At 36.9% G+C, this 22,218-nt stretch overlaps 5 protein-coding genes across 8 annotated transcripts; 3 read left to right on the top strand and 2 right to left on the bottom strand.

Annotated features, from left to right (window-relative positions):
• Positions 1-821: 821 nt before the first annotated feature.
• Positions 822-2,508, bottom strand: LOC116172991 (cytosolic Fe-S cluster assembly factor NUBP1 homolog). Of its 2 annotated transcripts, XM_031490278.1 has the most exons (8): positions 2,490-2,508; positions 2,308-2,436; positions 2,018-2,259; positions 1,717-1,818; positions 1,506-1,668; positions 1,198-1,391; positions 961-1,147; positions 822-903 (listed from the first exon to the last, which is right to left on the bottom strand). In XM_031490278.1, the coding sequence occupies exons 2-8, from the start codon at positions 2,339-2,341 to the stop codon at positions 878-880; spliced, it is 948 nt and encodes a 315-aa protein (XP_031346138.1). In that variant the 5' UTR covers positions 2,342-2,436; positions 2,490-2,508; the 3' UTR covers positions 822-877. The 2 variants fall into 2 exon arrangements, with proteins under 2 accessions (XP_031346138.1, XP_031346137.1); XM_031490277.1 differs by lacking the exon at positions 2,490-2,508 and having other exon boundaries at positions 2,308-2,482.
• LOC116172990 (tektin-3-like) lies at positions 1,812-10,178 on the top strand. 2 transcript variants are annotated; one of them, XM_031490274.1, is made up of 8 exons: positions 1,812-2,006; positions 7,121-7,275; positions 7,328-7,579; positions 7,623-8,114; positions 8,165-8,387; positions 9,061-9,215; positions 9,282-9,930; positions 9,979-10,178. In XM_031490274.1, the coding sequence occupies exons 1-7, from the start codon at positions 1,962-1,964 to the stop codon at positions 9,490-9,492; spliced, it is 1,533 nt and encodes a 510-aa protein (XP_031346134.1). In that variant the 5' UTR covers positions 1,812-1,961; the 3' UTR covers positions 9,493-9,930; positions 9,979-10,178. The 2 variants fall into 2 exon arrangements, with proteins under 2 accessions (XP_031346134.1, XP_031346136.1); XM_031490276.1 differs by lacking the exon at positions 1,812-2,006 and adding an exon at positions 6,849-7,069.
• Positions 10,179-10,325: 147 nt separating this feature from the next.
• LOC116172994 (huntingtin-interacting protein K) lies at positions 10,326-10,840 on the top strand. The gene has a single exon (XM_031490282.1). It carries the CDS (start codon positions 10,426-10,428, stop codon positions 10,780-10,782), a length of 357 nt encoding a protein of 118 aa, XP_031346142.1. The 5' UTR covers positions 10,326-10,425; the 3' UTR covers positions 10,783-10,840.
• A 53-nt stretch (positions 10,841-10,893) lies between these two features.
• LOC116172993 (cytochrome c oxidase assembly protein COX11, mitochondrial) lies at positions 10,894-12,117 on the top strand. The gene is made up of 3 exons (XM_031490281.1): positions 10,894-11,664; positions 11,709-11,876; positions 11,920-12,117. Exons 1-3 carry the CDS (start codon positions 11,281-11,283, stop codon positions 12,061-12,063), a joined length of 696 nt encoding a protein of 231 aa, XP_031346141.1. The 5' UTR covers positions 10,894-11,280; the 3' UTR covers positions 12,064-12,117.
• A 1,257-nt stretch (positions 12,118-13,374) lies between these two features.
• On the bottom strand, positions 13,375-17,092 carry LOC116172992 (luc7-like protein 3). Of its 2 annotated transcripts, none has more exons than XM_031490279.1 (3): positions 16,881-17,092; positions 15,574-16,600; positions 13,375-13,510 (listed from the first exon to the last, which is right to left on the bottom strand). In XM_031490279.1, the coding sequence occupies exon 2, from the start codon at positions 16,565-16,567 to the stop codon at positions 15,650-15,652; it is 918 nt and encodes a 305-aa protein (XP_031346139.1). In that variant the 5' UTR covers positions 16,568-16,600; positions 16,881-17,092; the 3' UTR covers positions 13,375-13,510; positions 15,574-15,649. The 2 variants fall into 2 exon arrangements, with proteins under 2 accessions (XP_031346139.1, XP_031346140.1); XM_031490280.1 differs by lacking the exon at positions 13,375-13,510 and adding an exon at positions 13,517-13,807.
• Between the last annotated feature and the right edge of the window lie 5,126 nt (positions 17,093-22,218).

Raw genomic sequence — 22,218 nt, 5'->3', positions numbered from 1 at the left:
AGTAAAAAATCCCTTTCGGATTTATTGAGCTTTTCATTTATTTGAGTGAGATAAAGGTAAATGTTTGGAGGTAACGTGGCTATTTGTAATCTTTCAGAAATATTGTATTATTAGGTAGAAATGTTGAATTAGAAATTAAAGCAGGATTTCCGTTAAAATACGAGAGACGCTTTTTGCCTAGTTTGAGTCCGGAGTGCCGTTCTTTTGAAGACGTCTTTTGTTCAAGTTGAGGCCAAGAGGGTGCTGTCTGTTTAAAAAAGTTTTTTTTTAGGTATACCAACCCCGACCTGCTGACCATTGGAAGCAGTTTTTTTGTTTTCGTTCAAGTTCGTGCCCAAGCAACAGTTTGGAATAAAATTTGTCTTTGTAATTTCATGCAAGTTGTGTGTTAATTCGGACCCTTTATAACGACGAACAGAGAAGTTTCATTCTCAATTACAGTTAATTTTAATGATTCTCGCTCAAAGTTAATTTTAAGTGTTAGTAAAAATTTAATTACCTACATGACCGTTTGGAATTGAAGGATTTTGATTTTGCGCACTATCTACTCGAAAACGCCTAGCAGCAGACTCAAATCTCTGTATACGATTTTTACTACAGAACACTTAAAATGATTGTAACAAAAGATAGTATCTACCAGACATTTCGCAAACATCAAATTTGAATTGAATGTTACTATGAGAGCGCACTAAAAATGTGTTATTCTTTTTGTATTTCTGATTTCAAAAGCAAGTTGCTTCTCCACTGTTTTGAATTTATGACTGATAAAGGTTCAAACGATAAAAGAAGATCTAGTTTCATTTAAAACTACAAAAACTGAATCACACTTTTACAAATATTTTTATTACAAAACTATAATCGCATAAATAAATAAATACTAAGCGGTACACCCACTCATAATATCTGAAACAAACACAGTGTAAATAAACGTACTAAAAAATTTATAAGAAAAAAACTCACTATCAACAATTGAAGTCAAAGCTTTCATAGCAGGAGAACCTGGTAACTCGGTTAAGTAATCTTTGCCCTCATCACAGCATCTGGCCAATTTAGGATCTAAAGGCAAACTTCCCAAAAAGGGAATATTGAATTCATTGCACATGCGTTGTGCCCCACCAGTGGTTGCAGGAAATATTTCCGATTGTCGCTGTGAACGTAACAATAATGAAACCCTACATAGCAATTAGCGAAAAATACCTGGCAGCAAGGGCATACAAAAATGGACATATTTTCTATAACACCCAGTATGTTTATGTTTAGTTTCCGACAGAAATCAACCTCCTTCCGAACATCTAAAAGGGCGACCTCTTGAGGTGTTGTAATAATGATCGCGCCTGTTAGACCGGCCTTGGCCAAGTATGTTGCAGCTGATAAGTGTTCGTCAGACGTACCTTGAACGGAAAAGTTTACGTTTATACATCAAGATGATAAACAAATATGTTGTGAAGTTTCCATTGACGTACATTGATGATCTTTGTACCGCGATAACAAAGTTACACAATTACCTGGGGGTGTATCCATAAGGAGGTAGTCGAGATTTCCCCAATCAACTTCGCTTAAAAATTGACGAATCATTCCATTTTTCTTGGGTCCTCTCCATATGATTGCGTCATCAACGGAAGACAAGAGAAATCCAATGGACATGACGGATAAGTTGTCCTCAACGTACTAAAGCCGTCAGTAAGTCATAATATTAACTCAAAAGTTGGCACATACCACTGGTGACCATCCCGACCCCGATTGGTGCACTTGTTCGCCATTTACACCTAAAACTCTCGGTTGCGATGGTCCACAAATGTCAATATCTAAAACGGCAACCTGCAAAACATATTGATTATTTTTCCATGTCGAGGAATGTGCAGAACTTAAATTAGGCCACAGTGCTTAGCACAGAGTGACACAGACTTCCCGATGTTTGAAAATACGGGAGTGTTAGATCAGATTGTGAATGTAGCACACAAATGTTCTTTGGAGGTCCAGAAGAACGAAGAAGCCGATATAACAGAGTAAGACTTACATTTAATTCAGAGTTACGTTGCGCAATTCCACGACTGAGCAGAGCAGTTAGTGTGCTTTTACCGACACCTCCTTTACCAGACAATATCAAAATTTTGTGTTTTACTGCTTCTAAACGATCCTTCACCAGCTGTATGCCGGGGTCGACTGCCTTAGTTGCACCGGAGGAACAGACTTGTTGATTAGGGCAACCTGCACAGGCTGACACTTTGCCGGCGTCGGTACTCTGAGTGCCCGGACAATCTGTGATGAAGGCTTTACACAAGGGGCTTAGCAAAATAAGTAACTTACGTTCAGGAGCGTTTGGGGGTATCACTTCGGCCATGCTTATAAGATGTCAATAACCTCACTCATTTAATGTTTCTGACGATTAGCTGTTGATCTCGCGCTTTTATGTAGTGAACTTTGCCTGACGCGTGTCTGTAAAAGTAAAATAAATAGAAATAGAACTTGCATGAGCAAAGTACACAAACTTCTTGTGTTTAACTTAACCTTACATTTTTTATTGATTGTCGTTTTTTATTTATACAGGGTGTCCAATACCGAGATTAATCTAACCGGTTATTCAAAAACCCGTTTCAACTAAAATATTTTCAGTTTTATACGATTTCCGGTTACACCGGATCTTGACTAAACGAAATTACTCCTGTCAATGAAGAAAAATTTCCTGAAACTGGTAGAGTTCACCTCTCGAATCTGAACAATATACTAAAAGTCCGAACCGACAGGGTGTAAGCTTAGGGGTGGATAGGGATTGAAAGGTGCACTTTTAGCGCATTTTTTAACGTAGTTGGGTGCGCCATTGCAGCTTCTCTGTCCGTCCGACCGTCTGTCCCTCCGTCTGTCCGAGGGCCTTAACAACTTTCTTATTTATCTTCTGAAAATTTTAATCACAGATGCTTCTCTTAAAAGCAAACATATCTCATATTGTAAGCATTAGATGCTTAGATTACATATGAATACATTACTTTGAAATTTTAACCATGATGCTTCTAATAAAGAAAAACGTATCACATGTAGTAAAAATCGAACACTACAAAAGTCATTTGCAAAGGCAAACACATCGCACATAGTAAAAATTAAATGCGCGCATGCGCAGGCCGCAAGATGCCAGCTTTTTTACTTATGAAGATCTCTCTTTAAAATTTTAACCATAGGTAGACGTTTCTATTAAAAATAAACATATCGTATATAGCATAAATTAAATGTGCGCATGCAAAAACATTCTTTATTTTAAAGGGTGCCCATTATGTATAGAATATTATAGTGTATATAGTCTGTTTCGAATTAAGTCGGCACTATTGCTAAATTTCTTAGTTAAATTACAAAAATTTGGTATTTTGTCTACCCGAATTCCAATCTCGTAATTTAAAAAAACAAAACAACATCGCATTTTTAAGATAATAACAAAAATGTGTCCTTTTATACGGAACACCCTGTATATTATAATACCAGGTTAAATTCTCTACAAGAGTTTTTAATGGACCATCCCAAAGTACAAATAACCATGATCTTTCAATTCAACATTTTGATCTAGTTATCAATGGAAATGGTAAAAATACATAATAGTATTTAAAACAAGCAGAAAAATACACAATTTAGATAATTTAACCGTATTCCTAACTCTACAACTAAGAAAGTTAGCAATCGTGCCGACTTAATTTGAAACAGACAGACAGATTGTATACTTATCTCAGTAAATAACGACTGTATACCAAATAATTGTAAATAAAAGTTATTTAACATTTCATTTTCCATAATAAGGCAGCATTCAGTTGATTTTGAAAAAAAAGGGTACTAACATGGGACGTCATTGAAAAAAGAAAAAAAAATCTCTTTCAAATAAGCCTACTGAAAGGGTACATTGCTATTTAAAAAAATTCAATTGTTTTCCATTAGTCATTTATTTTCTGAAATAAGAAACTTTTACCTAATAGAACAATTTTGTATGTCGAGATATACTATATTCCATACATAATGGTCACCCTGTATACCGGGAAATATTGTGCGAAAAATTGTGGAAAAGTGTCAATGCGAACATTGCAAAGAAGCAGAGCTGGGTAAAGCCCTCTTGTAAAGGGCTTGAAGCACTAAGCACCGAGCACTTTGTTTTGATAAAAGTGCTTGCAAGCCCTAAGCACTTTTATGTGATTAAAGAGCTTGGAATTACCAAGCACTTTCTAAAGTAATTGAAAATACAAAGCACCAAGCCCTTGGAAAGTGCTTGAAGCCATTAAAAGTGCTTGAATCACAGTAATTGACAATATAAATTAATATAAATATAAACAATATAAAGCACCTTTCATATTACTGGAAACCAGGGTTTCTAGTCTATAACTTTTGATTGAGAAGTCTGATCGAAAAAGTACGAATTGATTTGGATTCTACGCACCCAAATTAATAAGAAAAAGTGTTTTCCCGAGAAATTTTGGTGTAGTCGATTTTTGGTAAAAAAGGAAGGTTACACTGCCTTTTTTTGAGCCCCGAAAAAAAAATTGTCTCAGATCGACCCGGAAAAAAATTTTTCTTATAGAATGTGGCCTGTAGAATCCATAATTTCAAACAGTTCCAAGATTTGGCTACTAGTTCAAAAGTTACAGCCCTTTGAATTTTTTTTCGAAATTGGTTTCTAGTCTATAACTTTTGATTGAGAAGTCTGATCGAAAAAGTACGAATTGAATTGGTTTCTACGCTCCCAAATTAATAAGAAAAAGTGTTTTCCCGAGAAATTTTGGTGTAGTCGATTTTTGGTAAAAAAGGAAGGCTATACACTGCCTTTTTTTGAGCCCCGAAAAAAAATTGTCTCAGATCGATCCGGAAAAAATATTTTCTTATAGAATGTGGCCTGTAGAATCGATAACTTCAAATAGTTCCAAGATGGGCTACTAGTTCAAAAGTTACAGCCCTTTGAATTTTTTTCAAAATTGGTTTCTAGCCTGCTGGACACTTTAAAAAACACGCTAGAAACAGTACTTCCGCATCGTAATTATACTGGAGGAATTAGTGGTTTTATCGCTAAAGTTTTGCTTGTCCAAATTTTCGTTTAAAACGATTAGGTACACAAAAAAATGTTGTTATCGGTACAGTACTCTCCCCGTACCCATGGGTAATGACTAATGTAGAAGTAATAACTGCATATGCTATAAAAGTAGGTACTTCAATAAAAAAATCCAGAATGTTGCTCGGAAATTCCTTGACACTTGTTACTTGTAGGTGCGTGTACCTAGACCTACCGAGACGTATCTTCTGAAATAATTGAAATTAGTGATAGTATGTTACGTGAAGAATTATGCACAGAGAAAATTTGTAAACTTTTAGTATGTAGGTAATAATTCTTAATTACAAATATAAAAGGACAATAATAGATAATTCCTTATAATCAAAGGAATACAGATATAAGGGTTAAGACTTAATTAAAAAAATTTAAACTTCTACTATTCTTGGTATTTACTATTTTGGCGGTTTGATGTTATTTTCTGGCCTTTTATAAAAATGTTTAATTTAGTGGCAAGTGCGTGGTAATTGATTAGGTAGGTACTTTTTTGCAGTTCAGGTAATGCATTTTATGTGTTATATACGCGGTAGTAAATTATCTGATTATACCTATCGTAATAACTATAACCATTGTTAAATTATTTAAACAATGCTATAACAAAACTTAACGTATGCCGGTATGCCCTGAATATGAGAGGGCAGCGTTAATAAATGACAGAACTTACCTCTTCCTTTTTTTGTTCGCGAAATCGTACGACCCCTTTCACAGGAAACCACACAATACGAAAAACAAGGTCAAAAGTGGGATGTGCAGACTGCAGACTAATCACTAATGAAGTACAGAACACGTAGGTAATGTCAGAGTAGGAGTGAAGGAATGAGTAAGACTAAGGGTTTTCTAAATTCGTCTCGTAATTCACGATAAGAGCTTCGTTATGAAAGTGCTTGAAGCTCTTTGTAAGTGCTTGCAGCCCTTAAAAAGTGCTTGAAGTTCTTTATAAGTGCTTGAAGCTCTTTATAAGTGCTTGAAGCCCTTGATAAGTGCCTGAAGCTCTTTAGAAGTGCTCGAAAATGTATGAAAGTGCTTCAAGCAGTTCAATAGGGCTTGAAGCTCCAAGCACTTTTAAAAAGTGCTTGGTAATTGAAGCACTTTTTCCTGAATTAGAAAAGTAATTGAAGCACAGAGCTCTAAGCACTAAAAGTAATTGAAGTCCTTTAGCAAGCACTTTTTTTCAAAGCACTACCCAGCTCTGCAAAGAAGTCGTTTCAGAACCTCAAATAAAAGACCACAGTTACAGTTCTGTCGACTACCAGCATTGATCTGGATCGCGGAGTTTGTTAATCGTGGAAAATTTGTCATTCCATCAGCAGCGATTTACAAAAATGGCGAACTTTGTGAAAAATGGTTCTAGATGGAAATGATGTTCAAAAATATTGTTGGTCTGAAAAACACACACGACGCCTTTTTCTGAAGAATAATGGCTATTCAAAAAACAAAGTGAGAATACATCCCTAAACGATTAATAGGCTTTTTTTCAGAATAAAATGTACCAAATGTACCCCAAATTAGGTACTAAAACTCGTTTCCATAGTACCCTATCCTGTTTTTTTGAATTTCCGAAAGTGACCTTATGGCATTTAATTAGTTTAAATGAGGAATACTTGGGACGGGAATATTCCGAGAAAAAATTTACCGCACTCAGGTGTGGAAAATAAATATTAAAAAATGAAATTACCACTACACCATAACTATAATTAACTATAGGCGGAAATGTTCAATTACCACGTGAGTGTAAAGCATTGGGGGGAAAAATGATTGCCAGTACCGTTAGTACCTACATACCGTACCCACCTTTCTTCTTTTGCTCGACTCATTATAATCTACCAGACCAACATCCCTTACGTTATACAATAATTATTGATCAAGTTGGTGAATTTTTAGTGAAATATGTAAGTCTATTTGTCATTAGAAGATTTTTTTCAATTCTTTCCAAGAATTAAAAGTGAGGGTGAAACAAAAATTGTCATGGCGGACAAATCGGAAACTGTTATGTACTCAGTATGTTCTTATGCTTAGCTTACGCTCCATTTCAACCTCATTTTGCCTTAGCAACTTCAACCATGGAGCACAGTTGGTGCGGTGCCATGTATGGAACAAACAGCAGGATCTCCAACTCCCGCACGTATCGGTCAGTATTACCAAACACCTCGCCCGCACCCTTGGCGACCAACACTGGGATACGAAAACATCGAAGTAAGGCCGCTGTATGTTGAACAAATCAAATTTTACGCCCTATACTTTATGCTAAATACGCAGACCCAGTCAACCTGTTACAAATGCAATTGTGGATCCTTGCTATACCCCTTACGGCATGTCGACGGAGCCCCTCAAGTTTCCCAATTTGGTGACTGGTTTTGAACGAAATCCCGCACACGCTGCACGTGCCGCACTCTACACACGTTACACCCCATTAGAATGGACGCACACGAATTTGAAAAACTACAACGAATCCGATACAAACAGAAACTATTCCGAACGCTTACGTGGCGATTTTATCAGAGTAATGAGGTAAGATATCTATTTGTAATACGTAATACAGATTTTCCCGTAGAGAAACGGATGAAAAAACGCAAGGAGGACAGAGGGAAGCTGGCAGGCGATTAGGTGAAAGAATCACGGATACGACATTTTGGAGGAATGAGGCGAGGGCGGAACTGGAACGACTAATAACTGAAAACGACTTGCTGCAAGAAGCGCGGAGAAGCCTTCAAAAATCAATTTTGGACATCGAGGGACCATTGCACATAGCGCAGGAGTGCTTGTATCAGCGCGAAACGCGGAAAGGAATTGAACTAGTGCACGACCAACCCGAACAGGCACTGCTAAAAGAAGTGGAAACATACAGAAATGCTCAAGAGCGCCTCAACGCCCTTATGAACAGAACCAAGAGCCAACTCAGCAACTGCAGAGCGGCTCAGCACGAGCTCGAAACTGACGTTCACAGTAAAGAGTCCGCCTTAGGCATTGACAACATGTGCCACCAGTTGAACAACTTCTCGCGCGGTATTAATTATTACGGAGGAATCGAAAACTACGATCCCACGTAAGTAGCGGCTCCGCCTCAAACCTGGAAACTACCATCACTAACGTTAGGGTAAGCACGACGACCTCGTGGGCCGAAAACAGTAACAGAATTGTCCAACGGTCGCAAGCCGAAAGAGGAAAATCGGCACAGTTGAGATCCGACATCGAGAGTCTGATTAACGCGGTATCGGCCGAAGTTTGGGACTCTTGGAGTAATACGAATAATGCGTTGGCTCGTAGAGCGGCCGAAACGTTGGAAACTAAGAGCAAACTTCAAATGCATCTTCATAAGGTATACTTTTTATTTTTCACAGATATCAGTAATCATCTTCATGGCGAAACGTTCTATTCTAAACATTTTTCATTTGGATTTGCACAATCTTACGTTTTGATTTGTGTGTCTATGTTCATCAATGCGGTACAGTTATATGTAACGCCCTGTATAGGGAGTATGTACAGACGGGTAATTTTTTCTATACATATATATATATTATACGCGTAACCCACACGATTCGGTAGTATATATACTACCTATTAAGATCCATAGCAACCACTCAGGAGGTGAAGAAACGGGTAGAAGTAGACGGTTATATTGGCAAAGTATAATAGATACAAATTCCACCTTTTATCTCACATTTCGTACCGATCGTTATTCGTATACATCAAGAAAAAATTACAGTACCTTACATTTAGCACTATCTGGAAACGGTGTCCTGTCGGGTAGTGAAAATGTGCCCTTCTCTTTTTAGAGTTTGTAGCATGACCAAAATTGTAGTAATTAGTTAACGTGGCCATCTTTAATCATTAATGAAAGTCTTTCATATGCGTATAAAGGCCGTTCATTGAAAACCCATAGTCGTTTTGTGTTTTGGATAGGTTTGTTCTGTCCTGTAGATACTCGAGTACTTGTTAGATATATCAAATTAATTAATGTGCTTCATTACTAGGCGTATTACCAATTTTAGGTGCAACAAGAAATATTTGAAATTGAAAAATACATTGAATTATTACGCAAAGCCATTCAAGATAAATCTGCGCCCATGAAAGTTGCGCATACTAGATTGGAGACGAGAACACACCGCAAAGATGTTGAATTATGTCGTGATATGGCCCAAGATAGGTAAAGTTTCGATCAGACTAACCCATGAGGTCTTGTCTTTATAATGTTATCAAATTAACATTTTAGATTGGTACAAGAGGTGCGAGATTTACAAGACAACATAGAATACTTACATCGTAAATTACAAGAAGCCGAAGCTCAACATCAACAACTTTTGAAAACAAGAACCACTTTAGAATCCGATTTATATAATAAGGTCAATACATTGTTCATTGATCGCGAGAAATGTATGGGAATGCGACGCTCATTCCCGATCACTGCCACCATTAAATATTAATTGTAGTTCTTTCACTTTTGAAATTATAGAGTTTTTCTTTGTACCTTATTCTACACACTAAATACATTTTCACCTACTAGTCCAACTAATTAATACATCAAAGGCACTAACTTTTACATGGAAATGCAAAGTTTTGGACAAGGACCAGTGTTACCGATCGAAGATAATTGCTATTTTCATATTAACACAGGCGATACCACATTTCTTTGAGGTAGAAATCATCGCTTACTTAGGACTTAGGAGCATAAGGAATTTCAAGAAATTCGCAAAGAACATACCCAAAAATGTAGGTAGAGTTCCTTCTCGTTAAATAATTGCATGGTGGCCGAGAAAAAAAGATCAAATGCAAATTTTGGGACATTTTGGATTCATAGTTTATTGGAAAAAAAATTAGGTGCTTTAGCACTCAATTCCTTTATAATGGAACTTCCATGGAAGGTAATAATTAGATGCTGTCGCCCTATGTTAATTTAATCATTTACCTAGACAATAGACAACAGTGCCTGTCTTAAGAGAGAAAGAAAGAAGAGTACTTAAATCATCAAAAAACTAAAAATTTGTCAGATTTGGAATCCAGGGGAGATCCGGCTCGAGTTATATATAGATTTATATCAGATGTGCATAGGTATAAATAAATAAATAAAACTCGATTTTTGTAACAATCAAACGATGACTCAACCAGAGAAATGTACCGTTAGATTGTAATAGTGAATGTAAACAGACAAACGCACTAACGCATTCTGCTCGAATGAAGACATAGGCCCCCATTGGGCTGGCATAAAAATGATGTAATTTAATGATACGCCACTGGTGTATGTCAAAGAAGCACTACCACAGAAGGCATGTACTTTAAGCACTTCTTTATGCACATAACCCCAAAAACCTTCAAAATTATTTCTAAATATAATTAAATTCCAAAAGTTACAACAAACAATGAGTTCCGAGCAAGTCGTCAATGGGGGTTCCGAAGATACTGACGAGAGATCTCAGAAAAAATCGGCCAAACATGATTGTGGAGCAGCCGATCTGGAAAAAGTAACCGACTACGCTGAGGAGAAGGAAATATCGACACAAGATTTCTCAGGTGCAATATCGTTAATTGGGGATCAACGAAATAAACAAGCGGCCGAGAAGATAGCGAGAGAAAAGGAACTGCTAAAAGTTCTAATTAAGAAGGAGGATGTTGATTTAATTGTACGTGAAATGGAAATATCACGAATAAAAGCCGAACGAACTTTAAGAGAGCATCACGGGAATGTTGTGAAGGCCCTCATTGCTTTAACGAACTAATTTCCAACTGTTTCTTAATAATGAAATAATTGTCTTGTAAATAAATTTGTAATTGATATTCGACTAAATGATGTACACTGTTTACAAATATTCTCTATCCATAGGAGTCTTTTTGGCTTTCTTATCTCGAGCACGAGGGAACCATCTATGTTTCGTTGTGAAGGTGATGTTCATTAATTCTTGGCGGGCTTGTTCGTCAGTTTTCTTTTTAAATATCTCCATGAGTTCTGGTGTCAATTTGGTTTTGAGTACTGATGTGTCTTCTTCTAACTTCGGTTCTGGTAAAGGTCTTGTACACTCGTAGGGGAAATCCTGCTGTGGGTGCCATGCGACGAAAGTACTTCCATCATCGGTCAACACAATAGGTGTGCTGTTTGTTCTTTTGGAATACAAACGATTAGACAAGTTTCTAACTAAAGTAATATTTCTCAACATCTTTTGTAATCATGCACAATCAACAATGTTGTGAGGTTATGTTTGAAATGTTAACCTTAAAAAATGTTCAGTACTTTCAGAATCTTTTTGAAAGATCTCTCACATAAAGGTTTCTATCACAAATTGCTATTCAGCAATCGAAACATCCACAGTAGCAATGTTAGGCAATCGAAGATTGGATCAAATCAAGCACTGAAATCGAAGTCAACCCTCTATTATGTAACAGCAGCGGGTGTACTAGTTGTAGGTTTCAGCTACGCGGCCGTACCTCTGTATAGCATGTTTTGTCAAGCCTACGGGTACGGTGGAACTGTGGCCGCGGGGCATGACAACACAAAGGTGGAGAGCATGGCCGCAGTTAAACACAAGCCAATCAAAATCAAATTCAATGCAGACACCGTGTCCAGCATGAGGTGGAACTTTAAGCCACAACAATTGGAAATACAAGTGAGTATTTTACGAAGTCCTTTTCAATCTGTAATTATCTCAAGGTAGTTCCAGGCGAGACTGCTTTAGCATTTTACACTGCCCAAAATCCGACCGACGTACCCGTTACTGGTATAAGTACGTATAATGTTGTTCCTTTCGAGGCCGGTCAGTACTTTAATAAAATCCAATGTTTCTGCTTTGAAGAACAACAGCTAAACCCACATGAACAGGTAATACTGCGGAAGAGTACTCGATTGTACTAGCAATTTCTAGGTCGATATGCCCGTTTTTTTCTACATTGACCCGGAGTTTGCTCAGGATCCGGCAATGGAGTATATTAAAGATATTACGTTGTCATACACATTTTTTGAAGCAAAAGAAGGATTGCAGTTGCCCATGCCTACGTTTATTAAATAGGACTAGTTTGTTAATGTGTATAAGGAGGATGCAAATAAAAAAGTTATAATTTATAACTGGAAGAGTTAGTATTCAATGGTACTTGTAACCAGAATGAAAACACTATGTACTTTATTCTGTGGTATCCATGTAAGCTATAGCCGAGGCCCTAGGGGTCAACGGATTTACGTCTCTGTGATGGGGGGGTACCTCCTAAACAATGGCTCTCGACCTTTTTCTTTTAACTAGCTCTCCTCCCTTCAGCCCCTGTGAAAAGCTGATGATTTTCAAACTCCCCTTATAAAAGTGAGCTAGACGCACGTCTATCGATGGAACGGATATGCCTAGTTTCCTTTTTTCATCACATCGAGTCGTTTTCCTTTGCAAGTCCGCTACATCAATGATTCTGGACACCACCATGCTCTGCATGACGCCACTTAGAAAAATAGGTGTATGCTCTTAACATTATGGGAACTGCTGTACTCTTCTTCTACTTTGCTTTTTTTCAAAGGGTATTCTTTTGCAATCTAAACATGAAATTTCCAGCGCCAATTTTAGGTAGAAAATGTAAGCGTTTCCATTTAAAATAAGCAGGTTGTGAACAGTTTTTGGTATAAACGCAAATTTTTGTTCTCGAAAAACATTTGTCGTTCGATGTTCCGAACGAGGAGGCAGATACCAGCCTGAGGGGTCAGGTTCTATAAATTCTTCAGACATACTGTATCCTAGATTAACATTAAAAATATCCAAAATGCAACTAGACTACACAACTACACCAAATATTAGGAATTATGTTAAAATGAACAGTATGTGTATAATAGACTCCAGCATCCCATAGCGTAAAGAGGACGTTTCTGTAGTTACAAAAGGGGGGTTATTTAACTTACTAACCAAGATCTTCCGAGTTTTTGCTTTGATATGATTTAGAATCTTAGAAATCTTAGGTGAGATTTACATTTAACAATGGGTAATATTAGTTTCGAGATTAGTTTCTTTCAATAGAGGTAGCAATTTACTGTATTCAGAATTCCTCCTATTAGCTAGATACCAATCTAGGTGCTAAATTCTTACCTTTTCGAATGAGAAGACTGTGAGAAATTGTAATATGACATCACTAAATTATATTTACACAATTATAATAAGAGTGTATTTAACATGATTACAAAATAAACGAACTACGCGTAACTGCACGATCAGACAGTCATTTAAATTTTACCGGGGAATGTTCCCTCTTCTATCTGAGTATTCCACTTGTCGATCCAGGCGTTCGGACACATGACTGTGAAGACCTTCTTAAAATATTGACAGGGTTCGTAATCCGTGCCTCTGGCCTTTTGGCAGCGATGATAATCCAAAAAGCTGGAGTAGCAGTATCGGGTCTGGTTAGTATTCGGAAATCTCGGATCGAAGGGTGCCGTACGAAATACGATTTCTTCTTCTTTCGATTCTACGGATGGGGACATTACGCCTGAAATGGAAATGTATTTCACTAAACTAATAAAAGAATGAACCAGAGTTAAAACGATTTTAGTATTACCTTCAATTAGTACACTTTTTAAGTCCGGTTCAAACTTCTAGCGTTCTGTTAACACTGTTCTATTCGTTTGCTGATTTCTTCCCAAGGAACACAGTTTTTCAGTACTCAATATTAATCTCGCAAAATTAATTAATATACAACTCTTACAGATTTTACACAATTATGAGCACGAATAGGACCAATGAACAGCCGTGTTTCATTAGCCTATCCCCATAAGACCAACAATGCCTAAAAAAATTAAATCAAGAGTACCCTTAATAAAAACTAATGTAATTAAAATTTCTGTTTGCTTCTATCACATGGAGAAAGCGCTATCCCAAGATCAGCTGTTACGCTGCCTTCTCTTTCACACGGAACAAACACATTTTTCTCTCTCGCGCACTACTTAGAACTGCGACAACCGTACTGTTATTAATTACATTAATTTCAATTAAGGGTATTCTTGACTTAATTTTTTTTAGGCAACCCATTTGCAATGTGACTGTTTACATATCAAGATTGCTAAAAAATGTATTTCACTCGGTAAACAGATGGGCGAAGGTTGCCCTTTGATATTCCAATCATATGTTGTCATATAGAAAGGGTGTAACAATTAAGTGTGTCAAAAAGAATTAGGTGGTAAAGGACCCAACACAAGCTTCCGAACTCGCTTCCGAACGATCTCAAAATTTGCGTTTCTTCTTTATTGTTTTCTCAGGCACTATAACAGATAGATGGATGAAACTTGCGATTTTACCAGGTTTTTGTGTATAGATACCCTTTTCCCGGAAAAAATTTTAGTTTACATTTGAAATAATTGGTGTTTTTTAATTATTTTCACTGCCCTTTTTAAGTACAAGAATGTATTTTTTTCTTAACAATCTTAACTTTACTTAGCATCTTCAGAAGTGAATAAGTCTCTAAGCAAAAGATTTTTGATCAAGTCAAAAACTGCAAAAATCTTTTTGAAATGTATTTTTAATCATTTGAACAATATACGACACACCAGGGATGATTTTTGAAAAGAGAATTTAATAAGAGATTTAATATGCTCTCTTTTGGATTAAAATATACAGGGTGTTCCATTAAAAAAATTAGGTTAAGTCCGATAACATTTTTATCTGACCACGGTAGATGATTCATTATCATTATAAAGAAACTTTTGTAATAATCATTTTTCTGTATCCCTTTTAACAAAGAAACTATTAGGTTCATTCTTTTTGATTTGCCTCTGTATTTCTTAAGCGAGCGAATACTTTCAAAAATTGAGACAGCGACTTTAAGCTTGAGTCATAAAGGGCACATGACGCCTATATTAGTTTTTTGACAGCACCAACAATTGCGGAGACCGTAAGTGCTGAAAATGAGACACCCTGCACATATGTTTTGTACAATACTGAGCAAAAACGAATTGATGACCCTAAACCGTATTTTTCTATCACAAATTTCAAAATGTAAATAGTACACCCTGTATATTTTTGTTTTCTAGAAAAAATGTTACACCTGATACATTGTTTTCGGTAATTTATAGAATTGTTTAAAAAAAATAATAATTAGCCGATTATGTTAAAATTTAAATTAAAAAAATGAAATTGCATCCAAAAGTTGCAAATTTAGCACTGACCTCATCATTCAATCTAGTCAGTTATGAAGGTACTATCAAGATAAGAGTTAGACAAAAAGATCAGCCCACTTTCAACAGATTTCTTTTTAATACAAAACGTATGTACCTACACTAACAAAAATGGCGAGAAACATTTATACGAGCGAGTTAGCGACCTGTTAATTTGATAATGCAATGCACCTGGTTGTGCAAATAGAAGTGGCGTAACTGGCAAGTGATCAAGATAAAACTTTACATGGAGACGATTTAAAGAACCATTATAAAAGTACGGTCAATTACATGTTTTTATGTAAATTAAAAGCAAGAGATTTTTGGCATTTTAAAAATGGGGAAGCATGCAATTGTGGTTTTCCTTAAAGAAATCAACAAAGTATAGAAATGAAAACATTACCTGCTAATCTTCCGATAGTTAACGTCCTCTAATACTTTTAATAAACGGTAAATCTAATTAAAAAAAATATAACACTCTATTTAACTAAAGGTCTGGTTTTGGAATCGTCATCACAACACGCCTCCTTGTACCGCTTTACTTCCTTCATATAAACCGACCAAGCGTCCATTCCATCACCCTGCATAAACTCGTCTATCACTTTTGTCTTTTCCACCAAACCAGTTTTAAGTATGCGACCGCCTCTACGCTTTGCGATTGGCGGTATCATCGGCACTGGCTCGCTAGAGCCCGCCTGTTCGGTAGCTTTCTGCTGCTCCTCCTGCATCTTTTTAAACATTTCCAAAAATGAGCCGTCGTTCTTAAACGCGTTCTCCTTAGATGCCGGCTCGTCTTCCTCCTCGATCTCGCCCGACGTGTTCGCAGGATCTTCTCTCTCGGAATCGGATTTAACCTCGTCACGATGTGACTTCTTATGCCGACGGGTTCTGGACCGGGAGCGCCTGCGACTTCGCGACCGTTTGTGACGCTTCTCCCGTTTCGATTTGCCATGCCTGCTTCTGCTAGACGACGTACTCCGATGTCTGCGACTTCGGCGGTCACGCGACCGCGTCCGTCTATGCCGTCCCTCTCGCGATCTGCTACGATTGCTCCTCTTACGTCTGTCCGAATGTCTAGATCTACTGTGCGAGCGTCTATGATGTCGAGATCGGTCTCGCGAGTGTCGACGCTTTTCGTACTCCAAATACTCGGGGTTTTTTAAAAATGGATCAATTCGATCGATTTTACTTTTTGTGTCTTCGCCGGACTCGCTCTTAATTTTCGATGAGGCGGCGGATGACTCACCCTCGTACTCTAAGAGAACTTTACGTAATTCCTCCACTTTACTTTTGGCCAAATCCTCTACAGGCGTTTTGCCGTAATCGTCTTCAAAATCGGAGCATACTTCTGTTCCGGGTGGTGGCGGATTATTGAACCCGCCCCCTGACGGGTTCATCTCTGTGATTTAACGAGTGTGTGTGTGTGAGACCTACGAGAGAACTTGCAGATATAATTATCTGTATCGAGGCATAACATTTCAAAATTCAGAGATCTTGAAAACTGGTCCAGCTTCACGAGAAAGTTGTACATTTTGGTATTAATTACAGGAAGGGTACTTTTTTAATAACAAACACCAAAAAGAAAATGTGGTGGCTGTGGGTACGCAAACATCTTGGTTCCCAACAAGATACAATTCACTAGACACAGTTACGTAACTAAATATTTGTTCCCTAAATTATAATTTGGCTAATAATTATATTTTATTATACCTGCTTATTGAGGAAACTCGAATGGAACCTGGATACCAATATGGCCACCAATTTTACGCAAGCAAACCACTTTTATTCGCTGTCGTCAGTCGTTTCCACAAAAACCCAGCAAATTTTTCGTCAGTACGGTGACAAGAACAATGATGGTAGCCGATCAATAAACTTCCTGTTTGACATTCGACCTCGTTTAGGTTTGCAGCTACACTATTTAATGACTACCGAATACTAGTATAGATGGCAGGATTTGTTTTTCATGTATAATGTATGGGGTGCTTCATAACATGATATAAACAAGGTGGGCCAAAAGGATTTTAATAATCGGCCTCCGCAGCCCTACCTGATGCGTGCGCCAGTGCTATTTCACATTTCATCATTTATTAGGCGCTTTCTTTCGGCTACTTCGCAATCATGATTTCGAGATCGTGGTTCGTAGGATCACGTTTTACGAAAGCACGCGCGAATTTGAATCAAAGTTTGGTTAAGTTTACGTAGCGCACATTTGCATTCGAATTACGTATTTTTTGTTTGGATTATGAAAATAATTTAAATACAAGTGGAAGCACGTGCACGATTATGCTATACAAATATTGACTAATCTAACATTTGAGCAAAAATATCCTTGCATTTATAGGTTAGGAATTCGTGTCAAAATACTTTTATGTTCAGTTTGTTCACGATTTTAGCAATCATGATTATAAGATCACACTTCGAAAGAACGTGATTTAACAATCCAAACGCGTTTGGATCACCGAAAGAAAGCGCCTATTGTCCTTGTAAAAGTCACGTTTCGCATTACATTTGTATTAAAATCTGCTTCAATATGATTAAAACTTTATAGGCCGAATTGTTTGGTTTTCACAAGCATGTTATAAAGTGAACATTTTATTTTTCCAAATTTTGTAATCTGCCATTCTCCCCTTCATATACAAAAAACAAGGTGAGAATCCGGTGGCTGCGGAAACCCTCTCTACACGAATTGTAATATTTATGGCCGTATGCACCGACAAATTCAAGCGAGTAGCTTGAGCGTAGTTTATAAGTAATCCATGGCAACGATATTGCGGTAATAGTTGCTATGGATTTTAAGCCAACGCTTCAACTAAGCTCCGCTTAAATTTGTCGATGCAGCCATTAGGCCTATCTTTCCATTTCTCGATAAATTTATATTTAACAAATAAGTACCTTGACAACGATTGGATCAACAATATGGTAACCATGGAATTGATTCGGAAAGTTATTGAAGTTTTGAGAGGTGGAAAGACTATAAGCCTTAATGTTCAAAATCAATCGAAGCAGCCTTTTTTTGCAACACAAACACTCGGTGACAGTAGATTCTGACTCCCCATACCACAATATTACAACTAATTAAAGAATATGCTAATACACTTAGTAAAGCACCTTGTCCAAATGAGTTTTTGAGTTTCACCATTAAGTAGTAAGTATTGTTAAGCTTGCAGCACCATACACTTGGTCAAACCAAGATAACGTGTCATCAACTATCAAGGCACTTGGTATTTAGTATTTGGAATTCATTTCAATGAACGCTGATTTGTGGTAGTTGACAGTTAACCCATTCTTTCCACGGCTCAAATTGGGTTAATGCTATCTCGACATTATGGATGACATACCTACTGTGTAGTATTTCCACTCACCACAACAGTTGTATCATCGGCGAACATAAACAGTTTATCGCTCGAAATGTAATCCGATAGGTAATTTATGAACACAAAGAAAATCAACATGGACCAAGTACATACACCCCTTACCTAAGATTAAACTTGTCGGCAGATCGTCTTGTGGAGGTACACAGGGACACATTGTGCTAGACTGTATATAAGCGCCAAAGTGCGTGGCTGACAGGTTGCATACTGTTTTAGAATCCCTTATCAATTCGTTATCGGGACCAGTTAAAGTACAAGGTGCGTGGAGTGTTTCTACAGTGATATTCATGACATAGGGATTTCCTATGTCTACTTTTACATGATAAAGTCTCCTGAAAACGCCTAATTTTATGCAACCAAAATAACTTCTTGAAACAAATAAAGATCTGGCTGTCATATTAATTATTAATTTGAATATTGTTGCTTTAGCTACACAGAAAATAAATCTCTTAAAGTGAAGGTTTGTAGGGTGAGTAGGCTCAAAATCCACCCTACAATCCTTCACTTCAACACCACCCAAGGCCGAACGAAAAAAACCTTTTAATAAATCTCTTAAGCCCCTTTAACTGTTATCGGCACTATACTTACCAATTGGAAATATCAACTTTTTCTTTAGTTGAATACATCGCACACGAACCGAAATTAGAATAGGGCGATAATATTCAAATTAATTAATGTGACAGGCAGATCCTCATTTGTTGTAGGTAGTTACTTTGGTTGCATAAAATTAGGCGTCTTTCAGGAGACTTTTTATCATGTAAAAGTAGATATAAGAAGTTCCTTAGACAAGGAAAGAGAAGGAAATTCCTATCGTCTACTTCTACATGAATATCACTGTATATTACCAAAGAGTATATACGGATCAAGTTACACAATGTTTTAGGTTTGTTTTTGGAGCGAGCAATTAATTTGGAGAAATATCGATGTTTTTCATTTTTGACATGCTCATTTACTTGCCTTTGTAATCTTTTGTAAGTAGTGCATATCAAATCCAGCGTTCCTACTCAATTTGCTAAGCTGATTTAAACCCTTTAAATTGTCCAATTGTGTACGAAATTCGTGGGAAAGGGCACCCTAGTCTTTGGTATGACGTGTTTCTTTTTTGTTTTGACACGAAACGCATAGTTAATGCAACCTAGAAATGTGTCTAAAAAGTTAGGGAAATCCATTTCAATATTCCCAATTAACGAGTTAGGAGTCCAGTAGGTACTGAAAGACTGAAAGAATGCCAATATGGAAAAAATACGAAACGCTCTGTGTATAGAACAACCATGAAGTCTTCGACTTTGGCCGTTCTGCGCAGCTCCCGAAGAACAGAGTGTTTACGTGATGGAGTTTTATTTATTTATTTATCAATTGAATTTCATGTCTTAATTTGTTATTATTTACATTTTTCATAAAATACTGATATAGCAGCGTGGTGTACTTCAAGCTTGTGTTTATGTACCGTCATTTGAATCATGTTTGCTAGGGTGATTATGCCTTTATATTGTTTCATTAAGTATTTATTTATGTATTCAAGATGCAAGTCTATTATCAGTGTCTTCTTGCTCTGTACGTTTCATTTTAACTATTCCTCGGAGGGAGCAGTTGGATTCTCAGTTGCATGTATGTTGCTCCTTCACCTCGTGAGAACTGCAGCTCTTGTGTCATGGCTTCTACGAGAAGGGGGGTTCTCTAATCTGATGTTTCTCGGTAGCGGTTTAACTATAACCGACACTTCTTTGTATCTGTTGCTTTCTTTCTCGTGCAGACCACAGATCTTGCGTCTTAGCAATACGAGAAGGACGTCCTCTAAGTAAAATTTTTTCTACTTATTGGCTTTGCTTGGGCGATACTTGACTTTAACATGAATACTTACTATTGGCATTCTCATTTATACGTTAAATTAATTGAAGTCCATGCTGGAGTAAAGGTATGATTTTAACGTGTTCTTTTTTGAACATGCAATGTAATGCAATTTGACGAGTTGTTTTGCCTAAAATTGAACCGTAGATGTATTTGATATGTTTTCCACTTGTATTTATGATGTCTCTTCTGTTTGTTTTATGAATTTGTTTAACTGCATTAATTTAATAAATACATAAATAAAGAAATACGAAAGAAAACTCTGTTTGAATTGCAAACTTTGTCGATCCATTCGGAAAATTAAAGGAAATTTACTAAAAATGCTTATTTTTCTATACCAAGTGGAGTCATCTGTTACCGGTAAATCTGTATATGTTGACCATATAGTAAAAAATTAAATATTGTTTACTCTATGATGTTGGGCTCGCATCCGCATAGTCTAAACGCAAATACTCCTGCATGAAATGCAAAGATCAGCTGTTCCTACAGTTTAACTGACAAATGTACAATTGGTCTAATTAATAGATACCTATCATCCTGCTTATGGTCCAGGTTGGGCTAGGGCCACCATAGATCTTACCATCCCAGTTAAAAAGCTAAAATGATGACTCTGGTTGTAGTAAACATCAAACGGCTTGAAAATACATTGTAAGCTTAATAGTACGGTGCAATTAGTCAAACAAACGGCTTAACCTGAACAGCCAAAGTAAAAGTTTCCCATCAACTGCAAATTGTTCTATACAGTCCACATATTGTTTTGTAAAAAGTTACACCATTTTAAGAGTCGGGTTTGCATGGGAGGGAGGAGGACAGTTGATAAATTAGTAGTTTTTCGAGTTTTTCTTAAATATTTAGAAAACTATGGGGTTTGGCGAGAAAAGCATGATATCCAAAAATAATCTATACTAAATTGCGAACAAAAATGGTCTTATGTATAATCTTGTTCAAGTGAACGATTCCAGAGTTACGGAGGGTGTAAAAGTAGACATTTTTCGTATTTTTTCGATTTCCTGGAAAAATGAAATTTTTTTTGAAGTAAAGAACACTGAAGATCTGGCTTGTTTTCGTTACCAGTGTTACTTGCAGGCTATTTCAAAGCATCCTATCATTCACTGTCCAAGTTGGCTACGCTTCTCCTCACTTCAGCAGCTACCAGGCAGACCATTCATTTATAAATATTAATTTATAAATAAAATGAGAAGAAGAACCCGTTGAAGTGGAGATGGAAGATTGCCGTACACCTGAGAGCAATAACAACACATCCTGCAACACCCCAGGAATTACTGTCCCTCATAGTGGAAGTCTCTTTAAAAAATGACCCCCTTGAGAAGGTGGTAACTTGTAAGGTCATCGTGCCTTCAAGGAAGGCATCAGTAACATACCACCGGTCACTAAAGCGCAATTTGTTTTAATAAAAAGATTAGTTTCCTTAGTGATAATCTCATATTTTTTCCAAAAGAAACTAAAAAGAAGATGAAAAATTTCTACTGTTACACCCTCCGTAACTCTGGAATGGTTCAATTTAGCAAGATTATATACGAGGCCATTTTTGTTCGCAATTTACTGTAGATTATTTTTGTATACCGCACTTTTCGCACTAAACCACACAGTTTGCTAAATATTTAAGAACAACTAATCAAAACTACTAATTTTCCAACTTTCCTCCCACCGTCCGTTTCTCCCAACACGAAATTCTTTCCGTTAATTATACGTAGGGGGTACTAATATATTTCCAAGTTTAAATAAATGAAGAGAATCATCTAGAAAGTTGTATCCAAGATGCAGAGGTTCTATGACGTAGGGTTCGAAAGTAGCTTACTTTCCGCCTT

This window comes from Photinus pyralis, unplaced genomic scaffold, assembly GCF_008802855.1.
Source record: "Photinus pyralis isolate 1611_PpyrPB1 unplaced genomic scaffold, Ppyr1.3 Ppyr1.4_LG6, whole genome shotgun sequence".
Classification (NCBI taxonomy): Eukaryota; Metazoa; Arthropoda; class Insecta; order Coleoptera; family Lampyridae; genus Photinus; species Photinus pyralis.
Note: the sequence above shows the minus strand (reverse complement) of the source record. Positions and strands in the feature narration are given on the sequence as shown.

Coding starts and splice junctions, on each gene's coding strand:
- LOC116172990 (XM_031490274.1), top strand. CDS start 1,962: ATGTTCTTTGGAGGTCCAGAAGAACGAAGAAGCCGATATAACAGA. Junction 7,276..7,327: donor AACATCGAAGTAAGGCCGCT/GTATGTTGAACA, acceptor CTAAATACGCAG/ACCCAGTCAACCTGTTACAA. Junction 9,216..9,281: donor CGTGATATGGCCCAAGATAG/GTAAAGTTTCGA, acceptor TTAACATTTTAG/ATTGGTACAAGAGGTGCGAG.
- LOC116172991 (XM_031490278.1), bottom strand. CDS start 2,341: ATGGCCGAAGTGATACCCCCAAACGCTCCTGAAC. Junction 1,819..2,017: donor AACGTAACTCTGAATTAAAT/GTAAGTCTTACT, acceptor TATGTTTTGCAG/GTTGCCGTTTTAGATATTGA. Junction 1,669..1,716: donor GGTCGGGATGGTCACCAGTG/GTATGTGCCAAC, acceptor TGACGGCTTTAG/TACGTTGAGGACAACTTATC.
- LOC116172994 (XM_031490282.1), top strand. CDS start 10,426: ATGAGTTCCGAGCAAGTCGTCAATGGGGGTTCCGAAGATACTGACGAG.
- LOC116172993 (XM_031490281.1), top strand. CDS start 11,281: ATGTTCAGTACTTTCAGAATCTTTTTGAAAGATCTCTCACATAAAGGT. Junction 11,665..11,708: donor CACAACAATTGGAAATACAA/GTGAGTATTTTA, acceptor AATTATCTCAAG/GTAGTTCCAGGCGAGACTGC. Junction 11,877..11,919: donor AGCTAAACCCACATGAACAG/GTAATACTGCGG, acceptor AGCAATTTCTAG/GTCGATATGCCCGTTTTTTT.
- LOC116172992 (XM_031490279.1), bottom strand. CDS start 16,567: ATGAACCCGTCAGGGGGCGGGTTCAATAATCCGCCACCACCCGGAACA.